General features: G+C 49.2%; 1 protein-coding gene across 1 annotated transcript in view; it reads right to left on the minus strand.

Moving 5' to 3' along the window:
- Window positions 1–18,396, minus strand: part of SLC6A11 (solute carrier family 6 member 11) — a 119,947-nt gene that overhangs the window by 64,593 nt on the left and 36,958 nt on the right. Inside the window, exon 6 of the mRNA XM_065886239.1 lies at window positions 1,334–1,468. Coding sequence (XP_065742311.1) covers window positions 1,334–1,468 — 135 coding nt within the window. The remainder of the gene's footprint in view (window positions 1–1,333; window positions 1,469–18,396) is intronic.

Genomic DNA, 18,396 nt, shown 5'->3' on the forward strand with positions numbered 1-18,396 from the left:
GACGGCTATCCGGATCAAGGCAGAATTTGTGGACCTAACAAAAATGCACGGAGCAGTGACTGTGGAAATCTGTTTTCCAAAACTGCTTCTTCAACCGAGCCTTTGGCATCGGAGGTTGGAGTCAGTGAAGCCAGTCGTCAGGAGCTAATTTCCTTCTTCCTGGGATTCTGCTTGCAACTCAGGCTGCTGCTTGTTGGGGCCTGAGCCTCGGGGCCCTCACGGTGGGGCAAACTGAGACAGAAACGAGCACACGGGCCCTGCTGCCGTCCACCTGAACCCACCGTAATGAGCTACAAGCTGAGCTGTGCGAACCAGCACTCCTCACACCCCCATTCTCCTAAGAGGGGGCGGCCGCGAGCCAGAGACGGAAGACTTGACATCTCTTGCAAGCCTCGTGATCGGCTGAACACAGATTCCACACTCTACGGCACGATCTGTGTTTGTTTTCAAAGAAAAACGAGCGCCTCTTCACCCACTAAGATATCTGTTGAGCATGTTATTTCACACATTGGAATTGCCAGGGGGCCTTCAAAAGATACTGAGACCTGAGACCTACCCCCAGAGAGTTTGTTTTAAATGGCATGGGTTGTGCTCTGGGTCGGAATCAGGATGTTCAAAAGCTCCCCAGGAGTTTCTAACAAGTAGTGGAGGTTGCGAAGACCTGGGCCCCTAAGATGCTGCGTTCATCTGTTGTCTAACACCTCCCCCCTGCCGGCACACCAGCCCTACCCACCTGGAGAGGCTTCGGCATAAACAGTTCTACCCAGAATTCAGAACGGCTGATGCCTTTCCAAAGACAACTGACAGCTTAGCCAGGTCACCAGTTATTTGGTTTCTGTGACCTACCCCCGCAAGGAGAATCACCAACAAAGACCCAGTTTCTCTCAGAGAAGCACGCCTGCAGAGATCTGTGTTCTTAGGTGGAGAAAAAAGTGTATTTTTATTTTAAATGACCTCTAACTGAAACGTAGCATTTCCTTCAATGACAAAGGCAGGCAACAGACCACAGTACCGTAATCGGTAGAAATCCCACATATTTTCGTATCACTGTACAGAGTTCTCCAAATATCACGTATGCTCATCACTGCTTTGAAATCATGGAAATCAGTCACCTCATGCTGGATCTTGCTACATTACCATGACATAAATCTCTTTTTTTCATGTTTTGGTGATTGTATTTCAATGTATTTGATTCCCTGTGCATGTAATTTATGCATTGAAAAGTATTATTCTGAGAAGGGGCCACAGACTTCCTTCAGTGGGTCGTTGAGGCTCCGTGTAGAAGGCTTCCCAGAGGTGGAGGGCAGCTGTGCACGGAGCCAGCGACTCTTACCTGTGGGTCGGAGAGCCGGGAGAGGTCGGGGTATAGGTAGAACTTGATGCCTTCGGAGGCCCCGGGCAACGTGACCCCCCGGATCAGAAGGATCAGCAGCATGACGTAGGGGAACGTCGCGGTGACATACACCACCTGCCAGGAGAGGAGAGGGAAGAATCAAGAAGGAGCGACAGTGGCAGGCAACGCGGCAGGCCCCTAACCTCTCGCTGGCAGCAAAGGGCCGCCCAGCGCAGCGGTAAGAAGTGAGCCCCAACACAGCTTGTTCTCGCACCCACCCCCTCAAGGCTGGGTCCTGCAGTGAGCGCCTACTGAGAGCCCACAGTGGTGCTGTACCAGTGCTTTCCAATCTTTTTTGGACCAGAACGGAAGAAAGCAATATGTACGATATCACAACTCATACACACATAGAGCTGAGACAGGAAGTTTCACAAACTCATGCTCATCTCACGTGTGTGACACACTCTAGTATTTTCTATCATACTGGGTCATTTTAAGAACTGGTCACGGCCTTTAAATTCATGTCAATTCACTAATGGGTCTTGACCCACATTTTTTTTTTTTTTTTGCGGTACGCGGGCCTCTCACTGCTGTGGCCTCTCCCGTTGCGGAGCACAGGCTCCGGACGCGCAGGCTCAGCGGCCGTGGCTCACGGGCCCAGCCGCTCCGCGGCATGTGGGATCTTCCCGGACCGGGGCACGAACCCGTGTCCCCTGCATCGACAGGCGGACTCTCGACCACTGCGCCACCAGGGAAGCCCCAAGAGGGGAGGGGAGGGGAGGAGAGGAGAGGAGAGGAGAAAACAGAGAAGGGAATGGGAGGGGGAGAGGAGGATGGGAGCTGTTTAGGGTGGGAAAGACCCAGTGTTTTCCTGGAATCATTTCCGCTTGGTCTGCTTGGACGCAAGCGATTGGACCCAATGAACCTGAGAGACCCTTGCAGCCCATGGAATCTGTGCAAGAATCAAGGCAGTGAAAGGAACGAAATCTTCCCTAAGCTTTCCTGAACAAGAGCTGCGTAGAAGGAGACAGCAACACCTTGACAGAGCACAGGAGTTCCTGTTCTATCTGAGGTGCCCTCAGGACTCAGTGTCCCCCCCGGTCTTACTTTTTCTCCCTCATCACATCTTCTCCTCCAGTCACTTCCTCCCTCCGCCTATTTAGAGCATCAACTTGTTAATATTTGGGGGCCACAGACACTTCTGAAAATCTGATGACAGTTATGGACCCTCTCCCCCCTTCCCCCAAGTGTGCACTTTCACAGATACGTGCACCAGCTTTTGGATGGTCCAGAGGCTCAGATTCCTCAAGTAAAGAACCTGTGCTCTAGGACCTAAGATCTTAATCCCTCCATCACTCTGGAGCCTCTCACCCCTTTGCAACGCAGGGTTTCTTTCACTAGTGGCTCAGGCCTTCACTCCACTCATTTATTTATTTACTCACTCATTCACCCACACACCCTAAACACTCCTATGTACCGAACACTGAGCTAGACTCCTGAATGAATGGGAGTCACAGGATGAAAGTTTCTGTTTCAAGAGGCTTCCCACTGACAGAAAAGACAGGCGTGTATGTAGGTAGATAACTAATGCACTGTGTAATCGGGGGAATGCAAAGGATGATGGAGCACAGAGAAGGGAGTAGCTAATCTCAGGGGTAGTCAGAGAGGGCTTCTCCAAGGAGGTGATCCAGATGTTGTTCCGTAAAGGATGAATAGGAGTTCAGGACATGGGAAATGGAGACGGAAGGAAGAAGGAACAAATAAAATCTTACTATATGCTGTGCACTTTACACGACAATAGAAATTGCTATGTTTATTCACCACTTCCACACACCAGGCATCATTCTTCAGATAGTTATGATCATCGACTTTTTAGATATGAGGAATGTCAGAGAGGTCACTGCTAACTCACCTAGGGTGGCCCAGCTAAGGAATGGCCGATGTGGGATTCACAAGGAGGCCTGTCTGACTTCAAGGGCATGCAATCAACCATGAGGCTATATATGTGACTCTCACGACAGCAATGCAAATTCAGTGTTATTTTCCCCATTTTTAGAGATGTGACTCTCAGAGAAGTTAAGTCATTTGGTTGGTAAGTGACAAAGCAGGGATTTAACCTCAGTCCTGAACAACAGGAAATAAGAACCAGCAGGGGGTGGTGTCCATGGGTCCTGCCAACACAACCTGGAAGCCTGGATGATCTCACCCAGACACTGTTCCTAACCTACCATGATGGCACCACCTCAGGCCACCCACAACTCTGCCCCACAAATTTCGATGTCCGTGTTCCCAGTTCAACCACTGGCTCAATCGACAAGGCATGTAATCAATACAAACAATTTCTTGCTGTCACATATATGGTCATCCAAAGAAGTTGAAAGCAAGTCAAATATATAACTATAGACCAGTAGACGATACTAGTAATAATAAATTAGAGACCAGTAAACAGTAAATGTCGATGGTTCCTGCCCAGAGAGCTAATTAAGATTGCTATAAAATCTCCACTTCCCTTAGCTTTGTAGGCACAATCTATCACAGATCGTCAGCATTTCACACAAATGCTTGATTCTCCTCCTTCAAAATGAACCCCCCTAATCAACCAGCTTATGTCTATGAAGCTGGGAAGGCTAAAATCTATTGCTTTCATCGTATAATTTCCACTTTGGTCTCTGTTGTACGGCAGAAGATTAATTATCCAAAATGCCCAGGACCTGATGAATGATATTTCTGGAGCTTAAGCCCCAATGCTCGCAAAATTTAGGGAAAAAGATGTTATCCCGTAAAACATAAGAGCAAACGAAAATCACAGACATTTGGCCTTCATCTATGGGACCATCTTGATGTGAATAAACGTGCTGGTTGTGCTCTGTCTGGTCTGTGGTGAGTGGACTGGGCCACTGGTGTGGCATCAGGGTCATTTATAACCTAGCCACACGCAGCCTGCCGTGCCCTTGGCAGTACACAGAGCAGACTGCTCCTCAGTCAGCACACGGGCAGGATTCATTAAGTGGCTGACGATTATTCTGAAACAATTCCCATGTTCAGAGTTCTAAATGGAGGCTCTGCTTCTATAGGACATTTAGGAGAACCCCACTCTCTCCACTGGCACCCACACCCTCCTTTTTACACTCATTTTGTAAAACCATAAGGGAAATAAAATATTCAGGTAAATTGCCCGAAGACCACAGCGCGGACGAGCCAGCCTGCCAAAATGAAACCACTGGGTGTCAGGCCTTAGCTAGAACAATCCCTTCGTAAGCTGATGTGTGAGAGCCCGGAGCCAGGGTACAAAAGGTGGTTCGGGAGGATCATTATGTAATGCACGCAAGTGGAGAGCAGTATGAAAACTGAGATGCATTGCTGGCCCAGCTCTCCTAAAAGCCCCTTGCAATCTGTCTCTACCCTCAGCCATCCTAGACACGTGCGTATCACCTTTGATTTTTCCCAAGAGTGCCTGTAGACTGTCCAAACAGTACACATCTTGCTATCGAGAACTTGCACGTAAATGGTACACATGCTGCCACATCCCTCCTGTGCCCATGCCAGACATCACTCACTGATCATGATACCCTGAAGCTAAGCCTGGATGTGGCCCCAGAACCCTCCGCATGGGACTCCAGGCAGCCCCATTTTCAGCTGGGAAGAACCCGCTATCCGCTCCCCTTGCTCTAGTCCATTTTTCACTCATGCCTTCACCATCCACTGCAGGTCCTTAGGCCTGGCCCTCAGAATGGTGAGACCAGGTGTTGTGCTCAAGAACTGCTGGATGTGTGCACACGGATGAGGTGCCTAGGGTCATGAACCCACCACAGCAGCATGAAACCGGGAAAGGAGGCTAGAGAGATAGGTTGGAGGGTCTCCAGGAAGGGCTCTGGCCTTCTCCTGGCAGTGACAGCGGTGTTGGGGCTGGGTCTCCAAAGTGAAGCAGGAACAGGAGAGTTGAGTCAGGCGGGGAAGGTATGGAACCAGCCAAAGATGTGGAAATGAGCACAGATCTGGTCCCCTGGGATGTCTAGGCACCTCCAGGTTGTCCTGCGGGTGCTCAGGCTGCAGTCAGCCTCACCGAGGCTGCCCTCACATCCCAGCGGGAGCGTCAAGTCCTGCCAACGTGATCTCCAACTATACTCTGAAATTACACCCTGCTTTCATCCTCATTGGCAGGGCCCTTCATCACCTTTCTTCTCAGTCATGTGACAGCCCCATTCCATAGCCCAAGTTTTAAAAATAAGAATCTGGCCTGTGTCTTCCTGCTCCTGAGTCCACCTCCCAGTCTCTCACTCAGGGTCCTGGGATACAGAGCGAAGGGCTGGGCTTCACGTCAGGAACCCTGTGCTCCAACCCTGGCGCTGCCCCCACTTGCTGTGCGACTCCATCGGTCTCCACCCCTCCCCCAACCACTCTGCTCTCACTGTGCCAGGTTTCCCGCCGCTGGGGCGCATGCCAGGCCTCCTTCAGGCCTCCCTGCCTTTTCATGCCTCCCTTTGTCCAGAACGTCCACCCCCGGCTCCTGGGCCACCCAAGGCGTTAGTCCTGGGTACGCCCGAATCCCCACAGGGCTGAGGACTCCTCACAGCCAGGGGCCCTGCCTTCCAGCTGGGATATCGTCCAATCTACTGTCCACATCAGGCAGGGAGGCCCCCGGTGGTGGGTTTCAAGTACCTCAGTCTTACGTCAGGAGCCACCCTCCTCACTATAAACCACGCTGTCTGCCACGTCCTCCCTGACCCTCACCCCACATCCATCCCTCAGTCACGCCAGCATCTGCCCAGCACTGTAGCTGTTCTCTGTCAGCTGTTTTATTGTCTTGCAAATTTAACATTTCTAAAATGTAAGTTCCACAGAAAAAGGGAGTTGGGTCTTTTACATTCTCTGCTGCATCCACAGTGCCCAGGCTGGCATAAGGTACATACAATGTGCTCAATAAATATTCGTTAGAGAAACAAATCAGTAGTCTGATATCTGGACCCCGAGGTTAGAATGCAGGTCTTCAGAATAGCTCTTGTGCTTTGTCCATCTGAAATGCTAGAACCACATAAAATGGGGTTCAGAAAATTGCATCGGATTTTAGGGAGTGTTCATAAATAAAGAAACCACAGGAGATGTGGCTTTAAAAGACAGGCGAGTCCACTGATGGAGGGCAAGGAAGTTCAGGTGCAAAGTTCAGTTTCAAGATGTCTGAGGCCCTAGGATCTGTCTGGAAGGGAGACAAGCAGGGCTCAGGCATTACGCTAAATTATGCAGGGTCTGCTTACGGGCATAATAAGGTCACTGACAAGGTACCATCAAGCCTGGCTGTTCCTGGCCACTGCCAGTGGTGGTTTGGACCCAGAGAGGTGGGTGTGGGGGGAGGAGGGTCTCAGCTGTCAGACCTCTCAGGCCTCTGAAAGGAGACTCCTGACCAAAGCATACCCTTTGGTTCAGAAAGAGGTTGGGTTGGGTTTTTTTTGTTTTTTGTTTCACTATTGTTTAATTTCCTTTTAGCAGGTCAAGTCCTACTGAATATAAAGGTTAGCACAATTGGTGGTAATTGTACTGTATCCTGTTTTAATTGACTCTAATTGCTCATTTGCATTCCAATACTGGAATTGTGGGGTGTCTTCTCCCTACTTCCAGGACAAAGCTATTTATTTCATAGGGGGAGGGGATGGTCGGATCACTGAGAATGCCACGAAAGTTGAAGAAGGGCTGCCCCTCCCTATGTTTTCTAGGATAATGGAGTCAATTGGAAAGCTGAGCATTGTTCAAAAGGCATTGAGCTAGCAGGGTGGTGTTGGGGCAAGGACCCAAGACCACAGGGTCAGAAGGTACAGTTTGCTGAGCAGTTTGGGCAAGTTCCATACTCTCCCTGGGCTGGCATTCTACCATCGACAATGAGGCGAGGTTAACTAATCCAAACTGTAATCACTCTTACCATCTTGCCAATTTTTTTTTTGCCACATACACGTATCATCTTTGCATTATTTACTTAATATTTTCTATAAATCAATATGCTCTTTTACATTAAATAAATATTATGTAATAAGAAAACTGTAAGTTGCCGCGATAAACTGAAAACCATTCTCTCTTACCACAAATAGAAGATAAATGCAAAAATAAATGCAATGAAGATAAAATGGGATTAAATTCTAAGCCAAAGGTTCTGAGTCTGAGCTGTGTTCTCTCTTAGTTCAAAACCAAGTATAGCAAGTGTCAGAGAGGTGCTAAAAAATAAGCCAGCTTACTGCACCTTTTGCCTTAAGACACATGAAAAGGGAATACTGTCTCATTATGTGATGGGATGTTCTTTAATCTGGGCTCATATATCACCAAAATCACCCTGTGGACTGCCAGGAGAAAGAACACTTCCCCTATGTGTGAGAAAGACAGGATGGATGAAGCTGACGTCCATCCCCGCAACTGCAGTGTCTCCTAGAGCAGCGGTCCCCAACCTTTTTGGCACCAGGGACTGGTTTCATGGAAGACAATTTTTTCACAGATGGCCGGGGGGAGGGGGGGGAGAGTGCAGGGGCGGGGTTAGGAGCGGGTGTGTGCGTGGAGATGGTTCAGGTGGTAAATGCAAGCGATGGGGAGCAGCAGATGAAGCTTCGCTCGCTCGCTTGCCCACTGCTCACCTCCTGCTGTGCAGACCGGCTCCTAACAGGCCGCGTGGTCCGGGGCCCAGGGTTTGGGGACCCCTGTCTAGAGCACAACCCTTTTCAAAGGACCAGGACTCCCTGGAGCTCTCCAGGGTCCTGATCCTGACTTGGGCTGAACCTTCCTCGAGCCAGCTAGCTGGAGCTTGGAAGACACTGAGGTTAACTGAGCACCTACTAGGTGCCTGAGATGTGTCACAGAGTATCTCTAACTGATCTTAATACCACTTGAATAAGTTCTATCCCCACTCTGCAGACAAAGAAAAAACTGAGGCTTGAGAGAGAAGTGGCTTGTTCCAGGTCACAGAGCTGTCAGTGATCAGGAGTCTGCCCTCTCCACCACATGTGCTGGGCTCTCTGCTGCAAACCTGGAGACACAATACTTTCCTGTCTTCAACTCCTGTTTGCTCCTCTGTCTGTCCTTAACCTCAGGGGCCCAGCTTGCCTGACTTTTGGCAGCAACTCATCATCGCCTGTTACCCCAGCCATGTTTGCCTCTGTGTCTAGGGTACATCTGCCCATCCCATATGGTTGGAAAGCAGGGTACTGAACATCCAGTCCTTAGAGAATCACTGTTTTGAACACCAACAGATTTTTCCCAGCTTTGGATTTTGAGAGAGCACTACCTGAACTCCTAGGAAAGAACGCTACAGCAGGCACCAAATAGTCTGGCATAACTTCCATTAAGATGTTATTGATCTCTAGGAACAAGTTGCCAGGAGAATGAGAATCTGAAAAGGGAGGTCACCATGCACACATCTGGCCTCTTCATTTTTAGAGGTGTTCTTAGACCGCTGTAGCAGAAACAGTAAACGAAGAAAAAACATTCTGTTTCAAGTAACCAAATTCTAAATAGGTGGAGGGAATCATGTTTGCAAAAGAAAATAGTGAAGGTATTCACTATTCAAGGAGGTAACAGTACTTTAGCAATGCAGCAATATTTCCACGAGGAGCTAAAGTTTTCATTTTTGTGCAGTGACAGTGGTTTGTCATTAGCACATGTGTGGAGCCTAAAAGAATATGCCAAAACATTGGCTTGCCTTGGGATCCAGATAACATGGCATCAGCCCTGAGCTGGGCTGAGGAGTAAGTGAGGGAAAGTGACAAGGGACAGGATTAGAACTGAGAGGCAACAAGGGAGGGAGGGATAACTAGGTTCTAAGCCCCCATCCCACCACAACGGTAGAGACTCTGAGCTGTCCCCCACCAAAGATCCACTCTCCCCTCTTCAGCAGTAACAAAACCCCTAAGTTTTGACTGGATCCACAGCCGCCTAGAATAAAGACATTTCCCAGCCTCTCTTGCAGCTAGGTGTGACCATGTGACTACGTTCTGGCCAATCAGATACAAACAAAGGTGCCACGTACAACTTCCAGGTTGTATCCTTAAAGGGAAGGGCTGTACCCTTTCCTTTCCTTCTTGCCCTTCCCACGAGCTGGAATGAAGACCAGGTAGTGAGCCATCTTAGACCATGGAAATAGGGACAACACCCACAGGAAGGCCGAGGAACAAAACAGAAGGAGCCTGGGTCCCCACAAGCAGGCAGCTTATGCATGGACTGTTACAGGAGAGAGAAGTGCACCATCTTCTCCCTGCTATTGCTCTTTGAGGTCTTCATTACAAGGACTCAAACATGTAACCTAAATATCTAACCCTTGAATCTAACCCCTGACTACTCTGTGACTGTGGGTAGGGCCTGCTCCCAATCTTAGTCTATGCCACCTTTCCTTAAGTGAATGCACCCACCCAGATGATCCGCACTATTCCTTTCTACTCAGAATGAAGCGAAGATGCTGAGGACAACCTGAGGATCTGAACGTGGACTCTTGAGAGCGACCATCCTACACCTGGGGTCAATCAGGAATAGGAATCAATAGAGTCAGGAAGCCTGCAGAAAGGTCCAGTCCATCATATTAAAAGAGAAGTTAGAACAGACCTGCCAGAGATCACCATTTCTTGGAAATCCACAGTTCCAACCTTCTCTGTCACAGTTTAGACTGACCTGACAGTGTGGACACCATCACCAAGTACACAGGTGTGTGCCTGGGTTAGAAGGTCTCTGCAGCCTTCCAGGGCCTCCATCTTCCTCAGTGTAAAATGAAGATAACACCTGTTTCCAAGGTCGATGTGAAGATTAGAGATCACCACGCCAAGCACATGACACAGACACCGACCGCTCAATAACTGGAAGGATTCCGACTGCCTTTGCTGGTATCACTGAGGCAAGACGCAATGCCCTCCAGCCCAGTGGCCTTGGCTGGCCAAGAACAACATATCTGGGGGCTCAAAAATGCAAACAGAGAGGCTGTCTTAGCTATATGGGGAGGGACAGAGTGGTGTCTCCCGGAAATCCCTATGGGATTCCCTTACTGACAAAGGGAGAGACTGGCAATGTGGTGGCAGTGGAAGGCTGGTGTTAAGAGGTGGTTATTCATTGGCTGGAAAATCTGGGTGAATCGGGTGAACAGGACTCAGAGATTAAAAAAAAAAAAAAATCGTCAGGACAGAGAGAAGTGTACACAGCCATCCTGAGGAGGTGTAGCAGCCAGACTCCGGGATAAAGGATGGAAGGCAGTGGGAGTGAGCCATAGGGGCCATTATGGATGGAATCCTCTGAAGTCCTAGCTCCAGCAGCGGCTGAGGGGCCAGGGGGCAGAGGGTGCTTAGGTGGAATAGAAGACATTCTATCAGGCTGGACCAGTTAAGACAGAATTCCAATTTAAAAGAATAGAAGGGATTCAAAAGCTGAGTTGAAGGGAAGGACGGGTCCCAGATGTGCCATCACAGACATGTTTATGTCAGGGATGAAGCTTGCCCTGCAAAGGGGGAAGCCAGACTTTTGGAGAAGCTGAGGAAAATGAATATCACCAACCGCTGTGGGGCTCCAGGATCCCAGCGAGGAAGGGGCTCAGGGGCTCCCCACTGAGGGGTACGTGGTTGCTGGGGGCTCACGTGCAGCATATGGAGAGGAACTTGCAGAGACTTCTCTGACACTGACCCCAAAATGCCACTCCCAGCCCTGGTAGTTCAGGAGAGAAGGATTCACTCAACATCTAATGTCATCAGGGTTGGGGCATTGTGGGAAGGAAGCCCAACATCTCAGGAGGCCAGGGAATGGTGTTACTCTTTCTTCTTGCTGATGGTTGGCACCAAAAAGATCATCCACACCCATGGCCTGTTCCAACCTTGAGATCCCATGGCTTTATTATTTAGTAGTCAGGGACATCCTGGTTGAAAGCAGAGGGCTCAAGAGGGAAAGTGCTCAGTTTGGGAGAAATGGAAGATCGGGGATACTTAGTAATGACGTAATGATGGGACTAGTTTTTATTGCTGGCTCTACATGCTTTACTCTTACGCTATCAAATTCTAAAAGACAGAAAGTAGTATTATCATTCCCATTGCACAGAGGTGGAAACGGAGGCACCCAGAATTAGAGTATTTGGCCCACGGTTGCCCAGACAGAAAAAGGTAGGATTCAAGCTCAGATCCATCCAACTCCAAAGCCGACACTCAACTACTACCCAGCCCCACGGGGAATTCAAGTGCAGCTTCATCTCACACCACATCTCCCTGTGTTCCCTGAACAAACCCTGCACTTTCCCACGTGCAAGACTTTGCTTCTGTTCACCCAGAAGCTCCTTTCCTCCTTCTCTACTTACCAACATCTCACCAGTCTTCAAGACCAGTTCAGTTACTATGTCTTCCAGGTCTCAGCATGAGGCCATCCAGGAAGGACAAAATGCTCCTTCCATAGCCTACAGCACACTGGGCAATACAGCACACAGATACGGGATAGGCCTTGACTCCAGAAAATCCAAGTTCAAAACCCAGCCTCTGGTGCTTTCTATGTATGTGGCTGATTTTTGGCAAGTTGTCTTTCTAGGTCTTCATATTCTTTTCTGTAAAGTGCGGACAATATTGCAGCAGATTGACTCAATCTCTCTGAGCCGTAAGTTTTGTTTTGTTTTTCAATTAATTTATTTATTTTTGGCTGCGTTAGGTCTTTGTTGCTACACATGGGCTTTCTCTAGTTGCTACGAGCATGGGCTACTCTTCGTTGCGGTGTGTGGGCTTCTCATTGCGATGGCTGCTCTTGTTGCGGAGCACGGGCTCTAGGTGCGCGGGCTTCAGTAGTTGTGGCTCACGGGCTCTAGAGCGCAGGCTCAGGTGTGGCGCATGGTCTTAGTTGCTCTGCGGCATGTGGGATCTTCCCAGGCCACAGCTCGAAGCCGCGTCCCCTGCATTGGCAGGTGGATCCTTTTTTTTTTTTTTTTAAAGTAATTAATTAATTTATTTTTTGGCTGTGTTGGGTCTTCGTTTCTGTGCGAGGGCTTTCTCTAGCTGCGGCAAGCGGGGGCCACTCTTCATCGCGGTACGCGGGCCTCTCACTATCGTGGCCTCCCTTGTTGTGGAACACAGGCTCCAGATGCACAGGCTCAGTAGTTGTGGCTCACGGGCCCAGCTGCTCCGTGGCATGTGGGATCTTCCCAGACCAGGGCTCGAACCCGTGTCCCCTGCATTGGCAGGCAGATTCTCAACCACTGCGCCACCAGGGAAGCCCGGCAGGTGGATTCTTAACCACTGCACCAACAGGGAAGTCCCTGAGCCGTGGGTTCTTAAGTCCATGGAATGTGGATAACAGTTCCCACCTCTCACGGCAGGTGTGAGTTACACGAGCCAGTGTCTACACAGCACCAGGCACAGCAGCCCTTACTCAACAGCTCTCCTTCCTCCTGAGCCCTTTTTCATTCTACACTCTCATGCACCTGCCTCTCCCTTACTAAGGGTAAGGGCCTTATCTTTGCGTGCTCTGCGTGCTCCTCGTTGAGGCCTATGAAAGCTGTAAACACTTGGTGAATGAGCCCATTCTGACCCCAATTACCCAGTGAGAAGGAATGGGACAAAACAGGACATCAACCCATGTGTCTACAACGGGCTTTCGGTGCAAACAGTCTGCTCTCGCTCGAGCCTCTCCCTCTGAAAGTAAAAGACATTCTGCCCAATTCAATTCACCAGCCATTTATTAAGCCCACTGGGTGCCAGGTCCTGTGCTGGTCTCAGACATCATGCTGATGAATGAGCCAGACCCAGACAGTGACAGTCATGACGAAGGACCATTTGGGGGACAGCAGCAGCGGGAGCTCAGGGACACAGAGGCAGCTCAGGTGGCAATGTGTCGCTAGAGAGGTCCTCCTGGAGCTGGGCTTTGAAGGGGAACAGGCTGTCCTGTTGCTCCAAGGAGTCCTGATCTAGAACATGCTGTGTGAATACATTCTTTAGAACAAGAAAGGCCAGCACACAGGGCGCTTCAGCCTAGGAACCTCACCTCTAGGAAAGAAACAAGATCTGCATGGTGGCAGGGAAGCTGTGTCCGGAGGGGACAAGAGACTTAAAGAACAACCACATGCACAAAGATCGCGGAGCCCAATTCAAGTCCTTGTCCACGGGATACCTAAAAAAAAAAAATCACTGGAAGGGGGAGTCTGGTGTTTAAGCCTATTTCATGGTGAATTAAGATTAGCGAGAGAGTCAATGCTATTGATTTTTACACATCTCCACCACGAAGACCACAAAAATGAAAACGAATCCCCCGAATAGCCCAAGGAACATAAATATTCCCTGCAGTGCCCAGCCAAGCTCCCACCAGCATTAGGAGCTATTATTTACGGCCTGGAAAAGACACTGGTACCTTGGCTTATAGTGATTTAAACACCATCCATCTCTCTTGGACTAGAAGGCTGCTGTCGCCATGGCAACCAAGGGCACCATGAAAGCACACCCTTAAATCCCGGGAAAGGGTTTACTGGTGCAGGGAGGTTATCGAACAAGAAACACCACTCCACGTCCTCTTACTTTAGTCTTCAACACACTCTTAGTGATGGAGCGGAGAGGAGAGCATCCATGCTCAGGGGCCGTGTCTGCAGCCAGAAAGGGCAAGATGCTGCCTGGATCCTGTAAGCATCACCTGTTCCCTAAGACAGACTGCTTCTCATCCACCCCACAGGGCAACAACTGGGGGGCTCTCCTGGGCCCTTTCTCAGGCAGCCTGAGCAACACGGGTCCTTCCCAGACCACCTGTGCTAGCTGCAACACGCTCCTTCCAAAACAGCTTCATTGGTTGAAAGAAGAATCCATGCTTGCCTCCTGTTCTTGCCTCAGGTGATGGCCATCTGTCTTGTTTCCCAACTCTCCACTCGAGGGCCGCTCCCCAAGGATACCAGGGCACCTCATTAAGGGACACGCCTTTCTCCCAGTTCCCAGCTTAAAAACTTTACCCCATTAGATGCTTCTGCATTCCTGCTTCCTTTCCTCATGTTTTAGTCTTTTACCAGTTCATTTTTTCACACGCTCTTTCCATCAATTAATCAACCAGTCAGCCAACTCTGATTAGCAACTGTTATGTGCCAGATACTGCAGTAGGCATAGAGGATGCGAAGGTAGATCAGGAGCGAGCCCTGCCCTCTGGCTGTCATGGTGGCTGCTTGCTGGGTCTGCAGATTTCTAAGCGGTTTCCCGGAAGTCCGGCCTCCTCCCACATATGTTCTTTCTCTACACACTCCCGTGGCTTTTCTTACCTACTCCTGTGGTTCTTGGGGCCACTGATGTGCTCGTGATCCTCAATGTCTCTCACCAGCCCAGTGGTATCTCTTGAGTTTAAGACCCATACTTTCAACACCCTTCTGTGTACATCCACCTGGATTTCCTACCTACAACTGCATGCTCAAAACAAAAATTGTTACTTTCTCTCCCAATCTGTTCCTCCTTCTGTGTCTCTTTCTTGAATAATAGTGTCACCTACACGACTGTGTAGGTCGTGTAGGTCCTGTGTAGGACACAGGACACACTGTGTCCTCTTTGAGTTCAACTTCTGAACTCAAACGAATAAAGCCTTTGAAAGGGAGAGACGCACAGTCAGGATCCACTGCCCTGCAGCCCCGATGCTGCCCTCCCCAGGCGTGGCCAGCTGCAGGGGGCCCTCCCTCTCCTACTCTCTTCCAGGTCCACCCCCGCCCCGCCCCCCCCCCCCCCAACCAGCCTTTCTCTACTTCCCAGAGAACTCGGCTTCCTCCACCGCTCATCTCCCCAAGTCCCATATCTTTACGCCTCGGTCCTTCTCTTGAATTCTCTCCCTGGGTATCCCACCCGTTCCCAGAGCTTTAATTCCATCAACTCTAAAATGCGTTCTTTTAGCACTATTTATCTTGTTGTCTCTGAAATCAGGATGTCCCCCAGGTGGCATGTAGTTAGCACTCTCTGAGTGTAAGGGACCTGGCTCAGAGCTGATCCTTTCATCATCACTTTGGCTGAGTTACGGGCTCTGTTGGTTAAAATATTTTTAAATCAATTTAATTTAAATCAATTGCTGTTTGATGTTTAGAACGTCTTTTTAAAAGATTACACTGTGTTTCATAGACAGAGGGTTCAAGTTGATACTGTAAAGCAAATATAAATCATTAGAGAAATGATCACGATCCTGTATTTTCTTGAAAAGAAACAACCAAGTACTTTATGGATCTGAGAAGATACGCACCAGTAGACGAAGGTGGGTTATGCTGTTACTGCAGTACATGCAAACTGATCGCTGTCGTACCTCAAACAATACACCTGCAGACAGGAGAACCTGCCGGTTCCTTTGGGAGAAATAAATAATCTTCAAAGCAACAAGAGTCCGGTGTGGTTATTTCACGTGTCACAAAGGAATAACCAACGTTAAGGTAATGTAGAGCAGATTAACTACCAATATTTCTGCTTCTGAGGTACATCCTTCTTCACTGGACGTATTATGTACCTTCTGGCATATAAAATAACAATGTAACTTAGAACAGGTAAAATATGGCATGTCAGACGTTTCTCATCTTTTGGGGGACACAGGCCCTTTTGAAAATCAGATGATAGCTATGGACTCATACCCTAGAAAAATGTACTTATTCACATGATCCCATCATTATTTTTAAGATTTTTTTTTTTGATGTGGACCAATTTTAAAGTCTTTATTGAATTTGTTACAATATTGCTTGTTTTTTTATGCTTTGGTTTTTTGGCCGTGAGACACGTGGGATCTTAGCTCCCCAACCAGGGATCGAACCCATACCCCTTGCATTGGAAGGCGAAGTCTTAACCACTGGACTGCCAGGGAAGTCCCCTGATCCCATCATTTTTATACAATTCCGAGGGGTTTCAGGGGCCCCCCTGAAGCATCCCTGGGCCCCAGGTAAAGAAATCCTAACACACAAACTGATGACTCTACTCCACATCCCTCTGTCCGAGCTCCAGGCTTCCCGTCCACCACCCGGACATCTCCAATTGCAGTCTCAGAGGCACTGCAAACGTAACGGGTCCCCAAAGAGAGGCATATCTCCCTCAGTTCCGGCCCAACTTCTCCCTCCCCTGACACCACCCCATCTCACTCAACAGCTCCACCAAGAACGGGCACTCAAGCCAGGAAGCTGCTTGGACTTCTCTGCCCCCGACACCCTCTGCGTTCAGTCACCGAGGCTGGATGCTCACCCTTGTGTATTTCTCAAACCGTCCTCTTCTCTCCGAAAGCTGCCACCGCCTCCTACCGAACGACTACTACGTGGAATGCAGCCTCAGGTCCCATGTACCCATTCCCCACGCCACAAGCATGGTGGCCTTTCTCTAAAGAAAGCCCGGTCACAACACCCCTCTTCTTTAAGCCCTTTGTGGCTCTCCACCGCTTTCATCTCACTAGGTGCCTTCCTAAGCCACCCCTGCTTGCCACTCCAACCCGTCTCCCTCCGTTCCCTGTCAAGGACTGTGCACTGGCCACCCTGAACTTCTTTCTGTTCCTTTCCTGAGCCATGACCCCCCACTCCACCCTCTCTCTGTACCAGCCCACACTTTGCACAGGGACCACATCTTAGATATTTGCCTCTGTGTCTCTAGGACTTACCAGGGTGCCTGTAATCCAGTAGGTGTTTAATAAATGCATGTTGAAGTAACCTTAAGGCACGTGGTTCCATAAAACACTAATGCAGTACTAAATGCTCTCTTGAGGCAGAAAAACAGAGAGGGTTCTGGTCCCAGCTCTGGGGCCTTGAGCAGGTTACGGCACCTCTCCAAGCCTCAGTGTGCACATCCAGAAAATGGGAATGAAAACATCTACTTTAAAGGGTTGTTGCAAAGGTTAAACAATTTAAGATAAGTTGGCAGTTGCTGCAAAAGCAGTATTGTCACCTAAAGGGCAACCTGGAGACACACAGGGCTATTTTAGGTGACCACAAAGACTGAGGGTCAGCATTTAATGACTCAGGCCTAGGAAAGCTGGCAATCCTGCACGCACGGGGACAGTCCCGCACAACAATACTACCCTGTTTTTCATGATTTCTAAACGTGCCACCAGACACTCACGGGTGTGGGTTGCTTATAATTATTAAGCCTAGAATCTGATTCTGCTTTACATATAACCTCAAAGAATATTTCACCTCATTTTAATATAAACTGACTTTTCCAGAAATGCAACTACCACATAAATTGAAGGTGGATGGTACTATCTTTTATTCAGTGCTTTACCAAATGTCATCCATCATTTAAGAAAATCACGTCACTACCGGCGATGCCACCAGTGGAACCTGAGTAGCCAGTGCCACTCCCTTCTATGAGTCCATGTTTGTAGCCATGGTATTCACGGAGATTCTATAATCATGTAGGTGCTAGCTCTTATTTCAAGATGTAAAACGTAGAGGCAAAGTACGGACAACATGTGGCTCTCCCATCTCGCAGCCAAATGCGATCACTCCAGGGTGGTGCTGGTACCCGTCGACTCGATTATGTTTGTGTCTGAGCCTTTACATGTTGAAACACATGTTGTTTTATTATAAGTTGCTTCCTTTCTGCTTTTCCTTTAAAATACAGCTGGGGTATTATATAGATTTTCTCAGACTTACCTGTGCTGGTAGATTATTTATGACTTGCATTTCTAGGTGGCAAAGGCAGTGTTACAATCCTCACCATCAACAGGGGTGCTGGGTCTATAAACGGGGCTCGTAAAGGCTGCGGTGCCAGTGCTGGCACAGAGTCAGCGCCGGTTTCCTGGTGTCAGTACGATAACTGTCAGAGCACGGGCCAGTCATAACTGTTACACAACATACTTGTGATTCAGGGCCACAGCAGTGTCTGGCTTCTGCAGAGTGAGTTACCACCTGCTCCGATGTTCTCACTGGGGGGCTCTCGTTTATTACCCACGGGCGGCTGTCAAACAGGAAGGAAGGCAGCTGCTGCCCAGCACAGAGTGCAATGTGAGGCGTGTCGGGGACCCCTCCACTCTCCTCAAATACAGCCCTGCTCAAGAACTCTCAATGGCTCCCCATTGCCCACCTGCCCACAGGACCTAGTCTAGCCCGACCCTGGAGTCTGGCCCAGCCTATCGCTTCCAACCTCCACAGCCATGCTTGATGGTCCCTTTCCTTA

This window comes from Phocoena phocoena, chromosome 10 (assembly GCF_963924675.1).
Source record: "Phocoena phocoena chromosome 10, mPhoPho1.1, whole genome shotgun sequence".
Taxonomy (NCBI): Eukaryota; Metazoa; Chordata; class Mammalia; order Artiodactyla; family Phocoenidae; genus Phocoena; species Phocoena phocoena.